This window comes from Toxotes jaculatrix, chromosome 6 (assembly GCF_017976425.1).
Source record: "Toxotes jaculatrix isolate fToxJac2 chromosome 6, fToxJac2.pri, whole genome shotgun sequence".
NCBI lineage: Eukaryota > Metazoa > Chordata > Actinopteri > Toxotidae > Toxotes > Toxotes jaculatrix.
Genome location: NC_054399.1, coordinates 13,343,703 through 13,365,245, shown reverse-complemented (window position 1 = coordinate 13,365,245; position 21,543 = coordinate 13,343,703). Strand labels below are relative to the sequence as shown.

The 21,543-nt window shown below is 39.3% G+C and overlaps 2 protein-coding genes across 7 annotated transcripts in view; one reads left to right on the top strand and one right to left on the bottom strand.

The window, feature by feature from the left end:
- rubcn (rubicon autophagy regulator) overlaps positions 1-21,543 on the bottom strand; it is a 32,989-nt gene that overhangs the window by 73 nt on the left and 11,373 nt on the right. Inside the window, exons 11-21 of one of the 5 annotated variants that reach the window (XR_005894247.1) lie at positions 21,229-21,336; positions 20,195-20,269; positions 17,343-17,403; positions 16,973-17,105; positions 16,662-16,807; positions 16,213-16,277; positions 15,667-15,905; positions 14,811-14,872; positions 14,545-14,698; positions 14,259-14,352; positions 10,760-11,023 (exon numbers count right to left, since the gene is read on the bottom strand). Coding sequence is in view for 4 of the 5 variants with exons in the window: in XM_041041323.1 (XP_040897257.1) it covers positions 13,093-14,352; positions 14,545-14,698; positions 14,811-14,872; positions 15,667-15,905; positions 16,213-16,277; positions 16,662-16,807; positions 16,973-17,105; positions 17,343-17,403; positions 20,195-20,269; positions 21,229-21,336 (2,303 nt within the window). In the remaining variant the exon portion in view is untranslated. Of the gene's footprint in view, positions 1-7,822; positions 11,024-11,522; positions 14,353-14,544; positions 14,699-14,810; positions 14,873-15,666; positions 15,906-16,212; positions 16,278-16,661; positions 16,808-16,972; positions 17,106-17,342; positions 17,404-20,194; positions 20,270-21,228; positions 21,337-21,543 lie in introns of those variants that run through there. The other 4 variants (XM_041041325.1, XM_041041326.1, XM_041041323.1 and 1 more) reach the window with 4 other exon arrangements.
- Positions 213-7,464, top strand: LOC121183971 (5-hydroxytryptamine receptor 3A-like). Of its 2 annotated transcripts, XM_041041328.1 has the most exons (9): positions 213-345; positions 1,205-1,365; positions 1,508-1,552; positions 1,704-1,810; positions 2,092-2,261; positions 2,518-2,678; positions 2,862-3,072; positions 4,747-4,956; positions 5,464-7,464. In XM_041041328.1, the coding sequence occupies exons 1-9, from the start codon at positions 291-293 to the stop codon at positions 5,790-5,792; spliced, it is 1,449 nt and encodes a 482-aa protein (XP_040897262.1). In that variant the 5' UTR covers positions 213-290; the 3' UTR covers positions 5,793-7,464. The 2 variants fall into 2 exon arrangements, with proteins under 2 accessions (XP_040897262.1, XP_040897263.1); XM_041041329.1 differs by lacking the exon at positions 4,747-4,956.

Below are 21,543 nucleotides of genomic sequence, written 5' to 3'. Positions count from 1 at the left end.
TTTGACAATGATTCAAAAACCTGTTGTACAATCTAAACACTCGTTATCCAAATACAGTCATCAGCTGAGTGGATCTCTGCAAGCAACAAGGAAAAAGTCATGCTAGCATGTACCATACCGTAGAGTAAATATTAGCCTCCGGAGGAGGTTACACATTCGATCTAATAATTGTCAAGATCATGTTTTGCTCGGGCAGAACGTCTCAATGTGATGGGGCAGACAGTTGAAGGTTTTTGCTCTGTAATCAAAGGCACTTGACCAATAAAGGCTTAAGGCTTAAGAGACTGAAAATGGCAGAGGTGAAGCCCGCTGAGCTCATCTTCACCTGTTTCATGCTGCTTCACGGTAAGGCAGAAGACATTTTGACTATCCACAGAATAGACAAAGATGAGGATCTGTTAACAGCTGAAGTTTGCAGTTAAAGGAGCAGCTACATGGCACATTAATAAATACTGTTTCAGTCATTGTTGAAAATAAAATCAGGGAATGTGTCTTTATTTTATTTATCATTATTATCAAAAATATCAGGCACAACTGATAGAAGTGATTTTAAAACCGCTATTATCTATCTTCTAACAAGGCACCCTTTATAAAGAGTTTAAAAGCTGTAACTACTGGCTTTATTTATTTAGCATTTTGGAGGCATCATTGACAGGAAGCAAAGAAAACAGCTGCAGCAAAGGTGCCCTGCCAGACTTAAACTGAAAATGTTGCAGTTCATGGTGGCCTTCTAAACCCCTAAGCCACAGGGCATCCCACTAAAGGTTATATTATAATCAGTATGTCATTTACTACTACTACTACTAGTTTATATACCAGTTATGAGCAAGGTTGCGCAAAAATTTATTAACCATTTTATTAAAGAGTTTATTAACTGCTAAAAAAGCCTTTAGTTACAACTTATAAACCCTTTTTTAAGTGTCTGACAGACATAAAGATGTAACTCTAAATACTCATAGTATTTAGAGGGTCCAGGAAGTAATGATCCCGTTATCTTGAGAAAATAACTTTGTTATAAAAACATAATTCACCTGTGATCTCAGGATAAAGGGATTAAAAAATAAATATATTTCAGCTACAGCCATCCTCAGCTTCCTTAATGCACTCTTGCACTCCATACCAATAAAAATACCCTGACTGAACACGTTCATGTGTATTAACTTTCCCATGACTTTTGTTTCCAACATTCTCTTTTTAAACTCAGGATTTGTAGCAGCGCTGAACTGTACCAGCCCAACTCCTGAATCCTTGTTTAATGCGCTTGAGAGCGAATTATCCACTAAAAAACTGACACGTCCTGTAAAAAGCTTTTCACGTCCAATGAACGTATCTGTCGCTATCACCGTGGTAGGAATTATAGGAGTGGTGAGTCTACACAAGCACCTATTTATACCTGCATGTAGGCACGCGTAGAGTTTTCAATGAAGTTTTAACCAGTCAGTGATTTGAATTCATAATCAATACAGATCAGTGTCTCTAACTAACTTAAAATGTGTTTCATCTTCAGGATGAAAAATCACAAACTCTGACGACAGTCTTATGGCAAGTCCTGGTAAGTTTTAAGAGTGCTGCCAAAAATATCAATAAAGTCAGAATCTTTATCTAATTGAAGCCAATATGTGTAGGGTTTTTATGTGATTATACTGTAGCATATTCTTTTTCACCAAAATACATTACATTGGTACTGTTCTGTTTTAATGTAGGAGTGGGATATAGAGGGACTGAGCTGGGATGAGAAGGAATGTGGAACTAACAGAGTCTCTGTTCCTCGAGAAAAGCTTTGGGTCCCAGACGTCCACATCTCCGAGTTGTGAGTTAAAATGATTTTTGCACTGAGTAGTTTGGGAGCTTTTTCAAATTACTGTTCAAATCAGAGAAATAAGCGTTAAAGTAAAAACCTGAAATGTGAGCATTTGGAAAGCAGTCATAGACCTTGTAAACAAGAGAGGGAAACCTCCATGCAGGTATAGGGTATTATGGAGCTTTAAAAAAATCTACTTTTTTAAAAACTGTTTTAATCCATTTTCTGCTCAAAACAAAGAAGCATAAAAACATCAGCTTTAACTGTTTTGTAATTTTATTCTTTTCCAGCATGGACGAGGACAAATCGCCCAAAACTCCCTATGTCTACTTATACAACACAGGTCGTGTGTTTGATGATAAACCAGTCAGAGTGGTCAGCTCCTGTCGATTAGAAATCTACACTTTCCCCTTTGATATCCAAAGCTGCTCCCTGACCTTTGGACCGTATCTACACTTTGGTAATGCTGCGGCTGATTTGAACTGCATGACAAATCACTAGAGGATAAAATGGAGTATTTACAAATTTATGGGACCTACATGCAGCCTTCGCATGTATATTGTACTTACGTTCATAAACGGCACAAATGTCACTTTAATAGACTCTACAGATATGTCCAAGCTGCTTCATTTCAATGTTTCTCAAACTATTAAAGACACAAAATGTCACTTTGGGAATCTAATAACTCAAAACTGTGCTGCTAAATGTTATTCAAGCTACAGATATAAGGATGGTTCAAGGCGCCACACCTGGTGAGACCCTGCAGGAGTCCAGAGAAGTGCTGGAGACCAATGGGGAGTGGGAGCTGGCAGACATTGATATAGCTCGTTCTAGCCTGGTTTTAGATGTGGGAAAATATTCTGAGGTCAAATACTGTGTAAGCACTTCTGAACATTTTAATCATCCTAAGATCACTGACTTTGAAGTCTATGCTCTTTCAAAAATTGTCTTTTTTCTGGAACAAGAAACCTACAGCAAATCCTTTTGCCTCCAAATTCAATAAGAAATGAAAATAAAATTAATAAAAAATTGAGGCTTTGTACCTGTGTCTCTTCCCAAGATCATTCTGAGACGTAGGCCAGTCCCATATGTGGTGAACCTGCTGATCCCCAGCTGCTTCCTCATCACAGTGGACCTCTTCAGCTTCCTGCTGCCTCCACAAAGTGTAGACCGGTCCTCCTTTAAGATGACCCTCATCCTGGGCTACACCGTCTTCCTGCTCATCATGAATGACCTGCTACCTGTCACTGGGGAGACAACACCTCTCATCAGTGAGTGATGCCAGTGATATTATTGTTTGTTTTATCTTAGAGAAAGTTGAATAAACGTGTGCTTCTTTATGAAATTCACCGCTGCACATGAGCATTCAAAGCTAAGAGCTTCTTAATTTAAGTCACTGGTTTGAACACACATACACACAATGCAGCTGCACGTAACTGAACAAGTGGGGGTCAAGGTCAACAAGGGTGTACAGTGTTTATTATTACATTTCTGGAAAGCTTACCATTCTAGGTAGAGTTCCAATGAAAACTGTTTTGTGGATTATTTAGAGTAACCACAACGCTTTTTATGGAAAAAAAACGTTGTTTAATTTGTTAAATGTAATTTTAAAAAATCCTTTAAACAGCACAAATTGAATTCCTTATCCCAACATTTCATTGGTGTGGCATTGAAAATCTACTAACTACAAACTTTGAATTTGAAAATAATCTCTTTCTACAGGGTCACTATAATCTGGCCAATTTATCATGAGGGTAATCAGCTGCAGCTGCAGCAGTGGCTTTCCACACACACACTTCATGGAGGCAATTTTATTTTACTCGCCCAATTTACTTTAAAAATATTCTCAGAGTAATATCTTGGTCAAATCTGAAGACACATGCATGATGCAGATATTTTGAGATTCAGAATGACTTACGTTCCTTGAAGATAGCATTGCCTTCAACGCGCAAACTTTCGCTTAGAAACCATAGGAAAAAAGGCGCTCCTTGTAACTCCAGAACTTGCCTGACAAACACCACGTTTTTAAGTTTTCTTCAGTATCAAAGTAATCCGGTGGTAGCTCACTGCGCATCTGTGTGTACACTGCAAACAAGAAGTGGTAGTGGCTAATTCGGCATACTTTTAATGGAGCCAATTTTCTTAATCGTTTACCCATTTAATATAACTCAACACGTATCCCACAGTTAACTTCCTGACATCTTACTTCCTGTTTACGCCCCCCAAATTGTGGGAACGGTAATTCCAAAACATAGAGTACTATTATTCCCCAGAATCGAAGTAAGAAAATCAATAGAAGTACGAATGACAGAACCCAGTGATATTATTGTGCTTTCATGTTGCACTATGACTACTTAAAAAAAAATGCTCCGTATATCCTATTTAACATGTTTCTTATATTTCTAGAAGATTGACTCTGTATCCATTATTATACAAATATTGTCTTATTGTTGTCTTAAGTTTTGTTTCAGGGGAGGTCCTGATTGTCAGACTTTAAAAACCCCTTCACCACAGGAAAGAGAGAATTTTTTTTTCAGAGCATCTCTGAAACAGCACTTTTATACCTTGTGTTCTGAAAAACTGTAGCAGCAGCAGCTTCACAGCCTAAATGCCAGCCTTTCACTGGGCCCTACCCTGTACGAGAAAGCTTAAACGAGTGTGTTGACTTTAGCACAGAACAGCATCCTTCTGGTTATGGTCTGGTTGTTACAGAATCAAAGACACACCTCCTTGTAGGCGATCATAAACCTGGAATCATGTATTCAAAGAGATGAACGACAGGTTTCTCAAGTTTTAATACAAACATTTCCAGCACAAGACTAAGACCAAGACAAAACTGAAAACCAAGATACGAGCATGCATGTAAAACATACAGTGCTTGATGAAAAGCACACTGAACCCTCCCTGCTGTTGTTTTGTTTTGTTTTGTTTTTTGTTTCGTGCAGATGTTTTCTTCTCCATCAGTCTCGCTCTGATGGTGGCCAGCCTGCTGGAGACAGTGTTTATCACCAACATCCAGTTCAGCTCCACCCAGTACAGCGCAGTGCCTCACTGGCTGAGCGTCCTCGTGCTACAATATCTCGCTGTTGTCGTTTGCATCCCTCCAGTGAAAAAGAGCAACCGTATCACAGTCTTCCTCAAGCCATCGACTGAAGGTATATCATCATCATCATCATCATCATTATTGTTGTTATTATTATAAAAGACATGAAAACTTTAACCAGACAACTGATTTAGTTTGACCCAGTTGCAAGGAACTGGTAGTGACATCCTTTGAAGCATCAAGTGCAGTGGACAAAATGTTTTACAAGAAAGTTATTTAAGTTACAGAAAATGAATATCTAATATCTTTGTTTATTGTAGTGTCCTCTGTTGATGTATTTATTCTATGAAAACTATAGAAAACAGATCTCCCTCTGAAGTTCCTCACTGTTTGACTGGAAAATCGAAGTAAACGGCTGAACAATTTTTGAGGAGTCCTGATGTAAAATTTTAATGGACGCCTGCCAAGCAAAGAAGAAATAACTGTTTCTATGGCAACTGTATAGCATGATCTAGGTGCAATTTGGATTTAATATTTTCAATATAAGTTTTGTATGAGTAGTAGAAAGCTATTTTTACATGTATTAGAGTTCAAACACGCTGTTCTTTGTTTCTGACAGACTCAGCAATGAATACCAACATCAGCAGCATCTCAGTAAGAGATTTTCAGAGTGTCTCCAATGATACAGATGATTCAGTAAAACCCCGTCCGGCTCCTCCAGAACCCACGGACCTGACCCTGGATGAACTGAGGAAGCTCAGCAGAGATCTCATGGCCATCCGCCTCCAGGTGGACAAACATTTCCATGGGAGCAAAACCTCACAGGAATGGCAAATGATCGGGATAGTCATCGACCGCCTGCTGTTTGGCTTGTATATTATCTTCATCTCTGTCAGCTTCATCACTATCATGTCTATCTGGATCCGGAACAACTCATATGCAGCATGATTAACCAGCGGGTTAAATTCCGGACGGACTTTCACACACGCATATTAGGAGCTTACATGTTATATTCTGAGATGTGGTACTTGCTGATTGACTCTGACGAAAATAAATCATGTTGTTTTCCTTGACAAAGTGTCTCGTGTTGAGATCATGTGAAGCTACTACCACATAATGGCAAAAGTTACCAGATCTAGGCTCTGACCCAGTACCCACACTTGCAGATTCATGCACCCCCTGGCAATATGCTAGTGTGTCCCTTGTCTGAAATATGCCAACATGCAGTGCATTTAACTCATGCAGCAAATTGACAAAAAGCAAAAGGAGCACTGGTAATGAAGATGATTGTTCATCTTTTAGTAGCGATCATTGTTTTAAATTCTGATGATATGATCAACCCACAGATTTATTTTTCTTGTTATCTTTACACTTTAAACCTGACACAACTAAGTTTTCAAGCAAGCAGAAATATTTAAACACACTAAACACATTTGCCAACCGCTGTGTGGCTGCGGTATCTGAAATCATGATTTCAGTCACGAGCTATAACCAAGTTTGTAATATATTAAGTTTCCATGTAAGGCCTGACTGTGATATTTGGCTGCTGATCACAGAGTTTTTAAAACAGCATCAACTATAAATAAACACATGGTTTGACTGCACAGTACACACAGCACTGGAAAATAGAACAGATTGTAACTCCCATTGGTGAAGGAGCTGAAAAATAAAACGGGTGAGTGGTTACCGGAGGTGTTGAACAACAAGTCCTGCACTGTTCAGTGTGTTTGTGATTCAGATTGAACTGCAAGTAATTATGGAACATAGTTAGGTGTTTTGTTTTTTTTTTTTCTTTTAACGTGGATTTATTTACAGTATTTTTGAGGATGAAATGTCCTGGAAACAAAAGTTACAGGGCAGGTAATTGTTCATGAAGGTCCCCACAGTGTAACAGAGCTGTAGGTGTGGACACGTGAGAATTTTGTTCCTTTGTTTGAGGTTTGAATAATAATAATAATAATAATAAAATATTTGTTCATGTACAACATTAAATCAGGGGAAAATTTTTATTTCAACTTCAAGAGACATTATAAAATGGTATGTATTTATCCGTCAATACTCTTGATGATGATTACCAAAAAAAAAAAGTTCTGCTGAGCTATGTCAGATTATATCCACTAGATAGTGCCATTGGTCAGTTGTTGGGTATTTTGTACACTGAGTAAGCTACAATTAAAATGTGGGCGATTAAATAGTTACAACTATATTTCAGGAAAGAACCCATCACAGCTGTCTGCTTCACCAACATTGCAGAGTTGGTGAAATGTAACTAAGAGCATTTACTTAAGTACTGTACTTCATTACAGTCTTGTACTTTCTGTAATGTTTCCATTTTCTGTTCTAGAAGCAAATGTTCTACTTTTTACTTCTCTATATTTATTTGATTCAATTACTCGTCACTTTGCGGAAACAAAATGAGGAGATGAGACTTTATTGATCCCAGAAGGGAAATTTACAAACTACCCAGCAGGATATAAAATAATTAAAATTTTCAAACATTGAGCTTCAACAGTAAAGTGATGTTTACACATCAGTGCATTGATCATTATAATCTGAAATATTGTATTGTATTTATTATTATACTTTTACTTTTGGTGTTTTAAGCATATTTTGATCCTTATACTTCAGTTCTTTTACTTGTAAAGGGGTATTTCTCTACTGTTATTGCAACTTTTACTTAACTAAAACATCAAAGTACTTCTTCACTGTGCTTGAGTAATAAAGATCAATGTGCACAATATAAGAAGCAACTAAATATTTTATTTTTCCTTTGCGGAGTCTTTGATCAAGTTTTACCCCTCGTGTTACTCTCTTACTCCGAGCAATTGAAACATTCTCCATCTCACAGTCAGACTATTTTATGACTTACTACTTTCTACTGCTTGTTAAAACCCTGAAAGTGAACAGCTCAAGTTGAAAGACCTTAAAACGTAGATTTAAAAAAAAACTTTTTTAATTAACAGACAAAGAGCATCATGAACAGTCTAGCCATTCTTTTATTGTCAACATAATTACAGAACAAAGGCAAATTAACACAAATAATAATCATAATAACAATAATCAAAATTTTTAATAATAGACATTTTAATCTGTAGTGCACTTTAAACCTCCACGTTAAAGGCAAGGACAACTAATTTTCTGAGCTGAGGAGGTTTTTCAGTGGAGTCGTTTGGTCACTTCGTTCAGGAGCCATGAGAAGAAGAATTCAGTGTTTCCTTAAAAAGCAGCCTGGTTAAAACCATGGATTTACATGGGTGCAGTTTATCTTTTAAAAGCTTGTCCGTGAGGGATGTGGGACATAAATATCACCTTTATTGCTTTAAGTGGTGTCTCATGAGAGTGTGTCCATCTCTTGAGGGATTGTACACATAAAGCAAAGCCTGTTGAGGATGGTATGTACACTGGAGCCTAATCTCTTAAAAGGTTTGTTCATATAAAATTATACTTAGGAAAAAAAAAAACGAATCTAATTTCTGAAATGTTTGATTAAATCAGTGGGTTGCAAATTTGTTTTTTTCTCTCTATTTTTTACTATAACATGAACAAATTTACTCATTTTTCCCCAAAACAATCTTTCCTGTAAAAAAAAAGAAAAAAAGAAAGTGACCTAAAAAACTTTTAACATGAGAATTCAGGCTGATGGTTATTTTAACTCACTACTGAAACACCGTTTGCTGTACACTCTTGAGATGAGGCCCTAAAAGCAAAATCGGTCACAAGGCTTTTGCAGGAGATACAGTCCAGGTAGGCTTTAATGACAATAAAATGTAACAGTGGTTTCCAACCTTAGGCTCAGGACCCACAAAATGGGTTCTCACAAAAATCTGAAGGGGTCACCTAATGATTTAAATGGCAAGAAAAAACTTGTTTAAAATTATGCATATTTTTTATGACTTTTCCTTAATTTTGGCTTTATGCTTGTTTGATACTGGGTAGTTTCACCTCTTTACTCTGAGCTTCTAAAAATCCTTCAAATAAAAAAGTCTGAGAAGGAAAACTACTGTTTAGTTGAACTGGTCCCAGAAACAAATTCAGCATACAGACATGAGAGCGGTATCAATATTCTCATTTAACTCTTGGCAAAAGAGTAATAAGTGTATTTATTTCCAAAATGTCAAACTATTCCATTAAAGGATCACCAGCCAAAAGTGTTGGGAACCACTGTACTATACTATGCTGGAGGAGAAAAAAACACTTATATATGAAAGATTTCAGTCCAAGAGGTGATTAATGCTTCAGCTACACGTTAAGAGTATGACAATCCAACGTAGGATCTCTTAGTTTGGACTAAAACCCCTCACAGAGTAGTGCTACCCAGGTGACAGGACCAATGAAAACTGACATTTCACGGTGAAGGTTCATGTTCTAACAACGGACATCTGAGAAGTCCCCAAAAGAGTGATCATCCCAACTCACCCCTCCAAAAAAAACAAAACAAAAAAAAAAACAGACAGGATCAGTGCAATTAACCAGACTCTCTCTCTATTATTCCAAAACCTACGACATTAGAAAACAGGCAAGTGCTGATTAGGCTGGTGCAAACCATCTGTGCATGACTCCATGTACAGCAGGTAGACATGTGTGTACATACACACACACACACAAATACACACGCGCTCATATTCACATAGCTCTCACACAACCATACAAAGCAGCACAAGAATTAAGCATTTGCAGTTTCACTTAAAATATTAGCAACGCTGACTCTGAAACCTCTTTCTGAAGTGCCGTCCTTCTACGAATTCAGCTGTCCAATGTAACTCCACCAGACTAAGTTCATTGGTCCCAGAGGCACATAAGCGCAGCTTAAAACAACTTAAAACATGACAGGAAGGATCAGGGATAAGAAAGGATTAATTAAATGACTGCAGTGTTTTCAAATTAAAACAAATACCTCAATGTAAAGGGAAGGACAGCTTCAATACAGTATCTGCACTGGAAATCAGTTAAATCATAAAACAGATCTAAACTTTTACTTGCTATTTGATTTTTTTAAGGTCACAAAAACAAACTTCAGCTAAGTAGCCAGTAAAAAAAAATCACCACAGTCAAAGCAGTTGTCAGAAGTTGCAATTGTGGGAAGGAGAAAAATCAAACCTGGGTACAATAGTCTGAGCAAAAACTTCTTTTTCTGATATATTTAAATGTAAAATATGTTGATTTTTCCGCGGAAGAGATAAAGTGCCAAGAGGTTTAGAGAATCTGGGGCCCTTTTCACACATGTAACTGCAACACGGCTGACATCAGATAACCCTGTAAGGCAGCGGGTTCTGTCACTCACAATTAACTTTTCCTATACGCTGTGCATGCAAGTGCAGCACTAATCAGAAAGGTGACAATAAAAGGAAAATGATGACACAATAAGGAAAAAAGGGTTCTCACTTCTCTCACAAGCTGCCAAAATTATGTATTCTAAAATTTTTTTGGAGCAACAATGACTGCTGCGAGACTGATTTTTTTTTTTTTCATTTTACCACTGGGAGTCACTAAAATAATTATTTTCAAATCCCACACATAGGGCCTTTAATTTTCATTTTCTTACAAGGAAATTAAATGAAATAATCACTTTAGGAACCAAATTCTGTGGATGAGTCAATGCTGAGCTGTAGAAGAAATGTTAGCATATTTTTTTTTTCAATCTGTGTTTCTTTGAAAACTCGATTAGAAAAGTGGCAAACCATGGAGGGAACTGAGATATACTTGATATACTTGATTTTTATGTAAAAACAACTCAGCCTCTTGTTCAAACAGGACACATTCAGAGAGTAAAATGCATGTATGAAAAGGGCTGACATAAAAAAATGTGTCTGAAAATCAACAGTTGCCGTGCTCCTCTTTAACTCATATGACACTGATCCAACTGATGCCCTGATGTGGTCAATGCTGCATATCTGGCAGTCTGTTGAGATCAAAACAGCGAGCACTGTCACCCAGGTCTGAGAGAAGTGGAACGGAAAGAGAGCTGGTCAGTCACTACAATCACGGTCGCGTTTGTGCTGCTCTTCTTCTTCTTTTGTCTCTGAGTTTCCTTTGCTACCAGCACTAGGTCCCACCTCCCTCATCTTCTTGTTCCTCCATGTTTTTGCGTGCCATCCTCTCTCTCCGCTCTGCCAGCCGCTGACATCGAGGACAGTCTTTACCTGTCCGGAAGCAGCTGCGATGATAACACGCGTGACAGTCTGAAAAGGGAGAAACATCACAAAAACAAGGGTCAGAGATGAAACAGTTCAAAGCACTGGCAACACAAAATGTGTTATCTTAACAGAGTTAGATAACAGTATTCACGGAGAGCAGCTCCCATCCCCTAAACCAAACAATGCAGCAGTGTTCATTGAAGTTAACCAGCTAAACCAGTTTGTCTCAGCACGACAGCCAATCACGATCAGACCTGAGGGAGGAAGGGTGAGGAGAGGAGTATAAAAGGCACAGGAGTTAAAGGCAAAGAGGCAGAAGGCAGGAGGATGAGAAAGCTGATATCCAGGGAAAACACACACACACTACACCCTAAACCTGTTCAGACACATTCTGTTGTTCAGTCAGTGCTACACAACCCCTTCAATCTCTCAACTCATCTGCTTCAACAGATTGTACTGTAATCCCTGTCTGAAATGATTCTGTTCCTGTTTCAAAAACAAATATACTGAAAAATAAATTTGATGAAATGAGAAGCCATTCAAATTCACAAATAGAGTTTATTTCACATTCATATTAAGATGGAGCTTAAATAATAGCAGGCAGATGTAAAAGAAACTAAAAGGCATAAATTACACATTCATTCTGACACATGTAGTCACCTCACACAACAAGGCATTCTTCCTTCAACAAAAATCTAAAACAAAAAACAAAACAGCTTAAGAACAATGAGATGAGGCAGCGTAACAACAGGCACAATGTTTCCTCAGTCTACATTCAAATAAAACACTACAGCTGATTTCACCTGGATGGATGAACTAATCAGAGGAGTAAGCTCAAGTAGTGGTTGGTTAGAATAACAAGAAAAAACTTCCTCGGGCTCAGGAGCAACATGTGTAACAGACAACTCTAACAAAACTGAAATTCATGACCAAAGCAAACTGATACGTAAACATTTATGAGGGAAACACCCCTTTGGCATTATCTGCCATCCCTAGCACGAGAAGTTATCTTGACTTTTAGCTGCAATCCATTGCCTGGTGACAGGCTAGGTTGAAGGCAAAAAAACAATGCAGAGCCCAGAGCCAAACACAGGAAAGTAAACCCCTGATGACACACCAGCACCTCTAGAATCTAAGCCAAAAGACATCCATCACCAAGTAGCTGTCAAAATATCTTCCCTCCACCCGCCGTGCAAAGCTGAGAAACACCGACGCGAGCGCAGTGCCAGGAACTCAGCGACAAATGGGAGCAGTAGGAAAAGCGATAGTGTGCGATATGTCTCAAACCACCAGACAGTTGAAAGAGAGTGAAAAGTTCAGTTAAAGAGGGAGTGAGAAATACAGAAGTAGTGAGAGCCAAAAATATGCTTGGCATTTTGGGAAACACGCTTGTTTGCTTTCTTGCCGATTATCAGATGCACAGATCAATACCACTCTCGTTATCTGTCACCTAAACTTGATGTTACAGCCAAGAGGCAAACAAGAAAAAACATGTTAACAGAGATTTAAAGTTGCTGGTAGACAGGTATTGTCACCACTGAACAGAGACAGGCTAGCCATTTCCCTTTGTTTTCAGTCATTATGCTAAGCTACGCTAACCAGCTGAAATATGAGATATGAGAGTTGTATTGATCTTCCCATCTAGCTCTCAGCAACACAATCAATAAGCATATTTTCCAAAATGTTCCTTTTACTTAATTACTATTATACTTATTTACTAAACATTTCTGCTAAGAATGATCGTAAAGTCTTAAAAAAGCCTAAATATTCAGGATGGTCCATGTAGTTGTGCAGCCTCTCAAGACAGTAAAGCTATAAACACAACAAAAAACATGGAAACAAGAGGGAACTGTGACCAAATGACACCTCTGTAAACCTTTCTGCTATTCCTGAAGCTCTCAGCTAAGCACTCAGTCATCAGTGTCCGGACACATACAAGCTACTGTTTTATCCACACTGATCAAATGTTAACCTGTCAGCTCTGTAGTGTACTGTAACCTGGCTGATTACAGTTTTACTGTAACTTCTGAGCATGTTCTCGAATTCTCTGCGATCCCAGGAGACAGCATTTCTCACCCTTTGCGGTTTGAACATGTCTCAGCTTTTCATTGCTCTTACTCTTGTCCTCCACCTCTCTCAGTGCAGTCATCTGTGTTATTTAACTCTGCACTCTCTCCACCCTCTGTGTTGCTGTCCTTTTCTATTCCTTCCCTAATCTTCCTGCCTCTGGTTAATCTCCTGGCTTTGCGAGTTTTATGACTCCTCCAGTTAGTCGGGGTTATGATGTTTGACTCTTTTTGGCCTTCCCCCTCAGATTCTGCCTCTCTTTTCCCATCACTTTCCCCACTTTTATCCTCCTCTCCCTTGCTTTTCCCTCTGGACAAACCGGCCAAAAGCTGGTGAGGCTTTAGAAATTTTGTAACTGGGAATTTCTCCCTCTTTTCTGCACCAGATTCGGATTTTACCGGTTCAGCTGCCTCCATTTTGTCTTTGTCTCGCTTTTCAGTACTTTCCTCAACCTCCCACTCGGCTTTACATGTCTCTTCAGTTCCTGTTAGTTTCTCCAAAGATCGATTTTCAGACTCTTCCACTTTCACTTCTGTTTTCCCTTCACACTCTACCTCTCTTTTCGAGAAACTCTTGGTTAGACTCTGCAACCCGGATACTTTGCAAAGTCCTTTCCTCTCTTGTCCTATTTCATCTAGACTCTCCATACTGCTGCACATTTCACTCTCACTGTCCCGTCTGTCTCCTTTCGAGATGCTCTTCTTTAGTCTGTCTATTTGAAAAACTTTCAATAAATTGACTTTTTCCCATCTTGCATGCCCATCTTTCCTTTCCTTACTCTTTGCTCTCTCTTCGCTATATACCTCCCCTCGATCATTTCCTTTCTGTTCTCCCTCCTCCTCCCTCTCTGACCCTGTCTCTCCTGTCATCTCCGGCTCCTCTTTGCTGCCTTTACTCCAAGAGAAAACTTTACCCAGCTTTCCAGAACTGAAAGCTTTTAATATTACTCCTCTCTCCTGTCTCTTGTCCTCTGTGACCCTCGACTCTTTTCCCATCTGTCCCCTCTCCTCTTCCTCTCCACTGTTCTCCCCCTGATCCACTTCTAGCTCTAAATCCTCCTCCCCTCCCTCCCCCTCCCTCCTGTCTCGTGAGAGGGCCCTTGCCAGCCTACGAGGTTTGGAGATCTTCCAGCCTCTCCAGGTATGTGGAATGAAGGGGCGGGGGGAGGGGGCTCTCGAGCCGCCCAGGCCTGCCACCAGCAGAGAGGGCTCACCTTCGCAGCGCTGGCACTTGTTCAGCTGGAAGGGGAAGATGATATCTTTGTCGTTGTTGCAGAACTCGCACACAAAACCCTTCGCCTGGCACAGCTGGGGAAGAAAGAAGCAAAAGTGAGAGAAACAGCAGATACTAGATTAAGATCCAACGGGTATGAGAAACATCTGGTTTACTGATTTACTGACTTTATAATAGTTCCTGATGTAACTGATCTCTTCGTTGAAAGTGTTTAATCTCTCCATGTTACAAGAGGTGACACACAAAAAAGCAGATGGTTATCTTACCACACAGCCAGCTACGTGCATGGTACCAAGCTTAAGCAGCTCTTTCATTCGGGGAGCCAGTTCCCCATTGCGTACAGCAGTGAGGTCATTGAGGGAGAAGAGGTGAAGGTCCTCGGTCAGGTGACCGGGCAGGCTGTCGAACTGGTCCAGCACCCTGAAGAACACGGGCAGACACACTGGTGATGTCCGTCTTAACGGGGTGCACAATTTTGTGCGACTTTAAAATTATTGTGCAGCTCAAAAACATGAACTAAAAGAAAACTTACTCTTTAGCAAAGCGACAGGTCTTGAAGAGATTTTTCATGTGAAATAGCTGTACCCTCAAAACCTAAACAACAAAGAGGAAAATTACCTGCTTAATTCAACATACAGTGAAAAAAAATTGTGTGAAACAGAAGGATAAGGAACAAACAGCCAGGGTCAGTTCCTGATTACAGCATCTGTGCTGTTAAGGTGTTTAATATTCAGTGTCCCTGCCAGCTGACTGAGGCGGACAAGTATCAAATTTCTCTCCTCTTTCCATTTGCTGGTAGGTACAAGCTGTTTCAACACATGATTAAAAACAACTCTGTACTATTCTATTTATCCATTAGAAGGTTTTAATGCTTATTCTTGCTTTTTTAAACAGAATCCTGTTAAAACACAATACTTGATCACACAACTGAGGTGATCTGAATTCAAAACATAATTTAATTATTGCACAATGAATGAAATGGGTTTGCTGTGCTATTAAATTTAAAATATACATTAGGTACTGTATGGTTTAGACAGTCTTGTACTATTGCTGTCCACTGAGCAGCAACTCTCAAACAATTAGAGTCTTTTTAGCATCACCTTAATGGTGACTCATAGAGCTGTCATGGCACTATGGGTCTATTCGCTCTGATTTCCCACCCAGATAATTTGAGTATTTTAAGCAGCAAAATCCATCACATTTGCTTTTTTTTTTTTTTTTTTTTAACAAATAGAGGAGACTTCATGCTCAGGATTTTATCAGCTAATTTTTTAAACAGAAGTGAAACCTGCTACTGTGGTGGGATTCCCACTACAGTTACACAGCCAAAGTTTGCAACCATCTGGTTAATGGCTAATTTTACATTCCAATGCGGCCTCTGTACTCACCCTGACAGCCTCCAGAGCTTTGATCTTCTTGTACAGGCTGCTGTTGATGTCATTAGGGTTGAACAGTGGGTCTCCAGCAATCTTGCTTAGCAGGTCCCGGGCAAAGTTGCTGACGTAGTACTTGCTGAAGTCCCACTTCCTCAGCACTCGGCCAGGAACCACCGCCTGGGCGTTCTCATGGCAGCACTGGCAGAAGTAACGGCCGAGGTATTCACAGTAACGCAGTCGCTTAATATAGTCTGAGGTGGGGAGAAACACAAGCAGGATATAGGTGTGAATTTGATAAGGGCAAAAAAAAGTAAAAGTACCTATGCAAAACATTTCTATACATAAAGGAAAAAAACGAGTTTAAGGCCCACTGATCGAGAAGGAAAGTTGAACTTGGTAAAACTACATTAAAAACAAAAAACTGTAAATGTAAATTGATATTCAGTGTTCACCGTTTGAATGGAAGCATGTTCAAATGTATGTTAAAGCTTTAATCCTTTTCATTTTTCCCTATGATTTCTGCTTTTACAGGAGTATTTCTGGGATTGCTGGTCATACCTGGGTCGATGCGGGTGCCACAGCCAGCGCAGCGGTAGTTCTGTTTAGCCACAACTATCTTCCTCCTGACAGAGAAAGAAAACGTGTGAGTATCAAACATATATGACTTAATGTTTACTACAAATTTATATTAAAGGCCAATTTGATCAACATTTCTGAACACTAACACTTTTACGCCAAAAGAATACAAAGACAGCTACAAGCAGCTTACTTCAAAAACCAAACATTTTTCAAAGCTCAAAACACGTCACACACAGAGGAGAGAGGTGTTACATAATGAGATAAAGCCTACAGTCTGGTTTTTCTGACCTGTAGCCAATTCTGCTGTAATTTGCAGCTCCTTAGCAAATAACTCTATTTGTTTAACCAGAACAAATGAACAAAATAAAAAAGATCAAAAGGAAAGTGAGCATATCGGCAACAGAAGGTAACATTTGCTGTGGACTCACTTGGGTGCAGGGTGAATGTTGAAGATAATCTGCGGTCGAGGCGGCGCCCACTCAAGGTTGCCTCGGACCCGAATCCTCAACTTGTAGATGTCTGCATGTTCGCCATCATCAGGTGAGATCGGCAGAGAATCAGGGATGGGAAGCAGCTGGGAGACAGCAAAGAAGACTCATGTGAGTTCAGAGTTCAGTATTGTCCTCTTACTGACCTCTTACTGAAGGAAGTCAGTTATCACATGTTGAGTGCCATGCGTGCAGAGCTGATTTCCGCTATTTTGCAAAGTACTTTACAGTATGTAAGCAAAATGTTGTACCTTCTGTGGAGCATCGTGTTCTGGGACCAGCCAGTCGAGCTCCGAGGCGGCAGGAAGCTGCATGCCCTCAAACTGCCTGAGCAAACCCATGGCTACTGACTCAGCAGAGTTAGACTGGAGGAAGGATGGAGAGCTGAGAACATACAGAGGACAGAACAGATTTTAAAAATATGATTACAGTCCAACATATGACGTAAAATCCCCAGTGTGTTACCATTAAAAATGGAAAACATTTTAAATAAAAGTTGCTGGTGAAGTCCATGTTTCGTTTTTGAACCAGTCTGTTATTTTTTTCTGAGTAATTCAAGTAACAATTATTTAGATTGTGGAAAAAAACCAACAAAAAGCACAAAGAGTGTGTGTTACTTACATGGACTCTGAGCTCAGAAAAGACCTGCTGCTGGAGCTCACACTGCGCTTTATGTCTGCATCTGGAAAACACGATGACAGTGAATGAGATTTGAACACTAAGGAGCAGAGACAGGTACAAGGAGGAGAAAATCTTGTTATCCACCAGCCTCAGAGAATAGAAGACGGTTGGTTGCGATAAAATCCTAATGTTATGATTTTGATTATGATGAGCGAAAAAGAGTTGCCACATGATTTTGTCTGGACAAAAATGTACCAGTGGTCGGCTGGTGGATGGCGTTAGATTCTCATCACAGGTAAAATGGCACTATTTGCTACAACCAAGCAGGGTTCAATGACATGAGAAGAAATTATTTAAGAGACATGTGATCAGCGATACAAAGACAAGAGGACAGGGAGGACAAGTTCCGCTTCCTTGAAAAACTAAAATCACATCTGATTAAATCCAAGCATACTTTAAATATATTTTAGCCGTTAGCATGCAGGAAAGGCAAAGAAAGATTACACTCCACAAACAACATGCAAAGTAAGCAAAGACATTAAGCAGAAGTAGAAGTCCGGGAGAAAAGGAGACCACCTGCATTGACTGTTGTATAACCACAGCAGGTTTTTTTTCTGTCAGAGGATCAACATTCTTATTTGCTCACATTAAACACTGGTTAGATCCAGAGCTGTTACAGAGCAGCAAAGAGCTGGATAAGCAAGTTAGTCAGCGGCAGGAATCAACAGTTGGCTTTTGTTGTTTATGTGCAGACATATTCTCTGCTGGAATGATTTAACAAAAATAAAATAAATATATAGTTAGACAGACAAAAAAAAAACCTGATCGGCCTGAATAGTGAGTCTAAATCATCTGAGACAATCTGTCTCATAATTCTCTGGCCCAAAAAGCACATGTGTGCAGACAGGGTATGGTGATTGGCTTTCGGTAAGTTCGTGCCCAGAGATTTGAGGTGCGATTGCAGCACAATTAGAAAGTGGGTGAGATAAAGAGGAATATTTTAATCACTGACATTAGGCAAAACTAATTCATTAATCCATTTATCTTTCTTCCTGATTCTTCTTTCCTGATTAGGTTTAAGACAAGGGGAATACTGACTAAATCACGTGCCATCGTATTTTTCACCAAATATCTTCACACTAATAATGTGACATTGTTTTAGGAATGACTAATGCTGCTTTCAGAAGATTATCACACACTTAATTGATTTGATAAGCAAAGAGGTAGAACATGCTCTCATGGGAAATTGTGGTTTTATATTTTCTATAAATTCTTTGTATACACTACAAATAATGACAGCCTATTTTTTTTAATACAGTTCAATCAATGTGTAACTTCATTCAATGAGTACAAAATGCCATCACACATATGATTTCAGCTTCAGTTAATTTGTTTTTGATTATGATTAGGTTACTGGAGTTTGGTTAAATTTAGTTATTTTGGTTAACAGATACAATTAAAAATAAATCATTTGCGGCTATCAGGCTCAATTGATTCAATGTTCATTTCGGTACACTTAAACTTAAAGCCAAATATGAATACAAAAATATAACAACGCAGACCATGAAAATAATATATATGAACTAATATTGCAATATTACCATAGCCAGAATCCCAAGCAATATATGGTCTTCAACTATATCAATGTCCAGCTCTAATTTGGCACAGTCTTGTTCGTAAAAGGTTTCAGACAACAAGAACCCAGGTTCTTCAAAGAGAACAACTGGTACTGGGGTTGACTTCAAACTGCTGGCACAACAAGGTGGAAGGATGTGTACGTGACAGCAATCACACCTCAGTCTCACTGGAACCACGCTGAAGATAATGAATAATGGGGTGGCTGGATGGATGGATGGATGGACAAACCCTGTAGTTACAGTTGCCACAAAATGCCACTTGTTACCTCACTCATGAGCCTCTCTAAACTCTAACATGTACAGGCACATTTGTCTGTGCGCACCACCAAAACCCTGGAGCTCTGAGCAACAAGCACCAACACAAACAGCCAAGCACACAATTCAGCTGAGGTGAGGAGGAAGCTGGCTTGACTCCAAACTGAAAACATATGACATTCCCTGCCCTGCGATGAAAGATTTTTTGTGGAACAATGGAGAACCATGCTAGGAAAATAAACTTTTTCATCTGATTAACACTGAAGCCCAACAGCTGCTGTGACTATTTAAACTGACGAACATTATTAATTCAAAGGGAAATAACCTCTTACTGGCATTATTACCTGCCCAGTACAGAGAATAATAGTTTGAATTTTAAGCATCGGGAGTCAGGATGGTGTTAATTTCCACTTGTCAGAAGTTTGGTTATCACAAGAATACAAGAACTGGACACTGTTATTGTTCATTGTGATGATCTAGTGAAGTATCCTGATGCTTGGATAACAGCTCAATTTGTAGCTTGTACATTAGCACAGGATCATCACTGACCAGATTATTTCTGTCCAAAATTGTGTTTTGTTTTGCTTTTAAACTAAACAGCTACTTGTGAGTTTTTAACACAATGTGTGCTGTTAAATGTAATGGAGGTTAAAGTCAAAAGAATGCAAATGTAATATTAAACATACATCTCATTACAAAGTGAGCTATCTGTAAAACATATGCTGCACTGTAGTGAGAACTGTCTGGACAGAAACGATCAGTACAACAAAACGAAGATGAAAAATAAGCTGGTAATGGCAAGTTATGCTTGACGCCACACCCAGTTTAGCAGGAGGAATTAAAAGGCAGAAATTCTCAGTTTGGAAAGAAGCCATCAGCTTCCTCTCAGAAGAGCACTGCCTGAGTAAACAGTCTGTATGTATCTATGGAGCCTCGCCCACTCATCCAGCCTGCAGATACCTGAGAAGAGGGAGGCGAGTGACAGGGAGAGGCCGTTCTGAGACACCGCCAGCAGGGACTGACCCTCACAGCCATCTGAGAGACAGAAACTAACACTCAGCACAACCATCACCACAGGCACAAACATTTTTAACACTCCACAGAGCTGTGTGTCAGTGTCACAGGCAAACACACTGTACAGTATACTGCATTGATACCGTACACGTGGAAGTCATGCAGTTATGCAGCTCCAAGATACAACACACTTATGTATACACATACTGCAGTAAGTCCAGTTATACACAAAGACAGTGAAACACATTGACACCCACAACTGAGGCACTAAGTACATGCACACATAAAATCCCACACCCCAGGTTAATATTATCAAAGCATTACATGTTCAGATATATCTGTGTGTTAGTGATAGTGTGGTTACTATTTGTCACACAAAACAACCACTGACATCTATTTTGCCTCAGAGGTAAAAGTTTCAAAATGATTGCCTGGAACAGAGAGGAAGCTTTCCAACTCCAACCACACCCTTTAAACTTAATAACCATAATAATCCGCAATATATATTATGTCTGTATAAATAGCAACACTGATAAATTCATTTTACTGTCACGAACACTACAGACTACCATTCTGTGACTTTTGTACTCAGACCGTGTTTATGGTCCATGGTAAAACGTGACACGCTCGTATGAAGTATGAAGACAGTGTGGAGATGAGGTTATGAATTGTGATTGGAAGAGAAAAACTCATTCACACAGACGGATAATGAATTCCTCATAGGCTTAAAAATACTTTTCCTCCAAATAGATGTTAATATTTTGGTCAAAGTTGTAGCCTGTTAATGGTCAAGTAAAACGACACTACCCGAACTGACAGATACACAGAATGTGCAGTTATATGCCTGGATTGAAGAAGTATGGTCACATTGATTTAGCAACTGTGACACTCAAAAACAAAGAAAGCTATCAAATTTGTTTTGCGTTATTTTCTCCTTCTGTGGTGTGCTTTCTCGGTGCTCCTTCATTCCCTCTCTCTACCTCTTAGTTCACACTCTTCCACTTCCTCAGCTGAGCCGGAGTCAGACAGGCCCTGGCAGGAGTCCTGAGAGCTCCTCCTGGAGCCTCCACTGTCGGTGGAGTGAAAAACTGCAGGAGAAGGAGAAGAGAGACAAAACAAAGAATGAGACAAACAAATGACAGAAATAAAGAGCAGCAGATGACACCATTTACAATATATTGTATATACTATGATGCCAGTGAGGTTACTTTATTGAGCCAGGAGGAAAGATCTGAGACTGAGACATATAAATCCCACTGAATGCATCTAAGAATTGAGTGGGGGACCCAAAATTA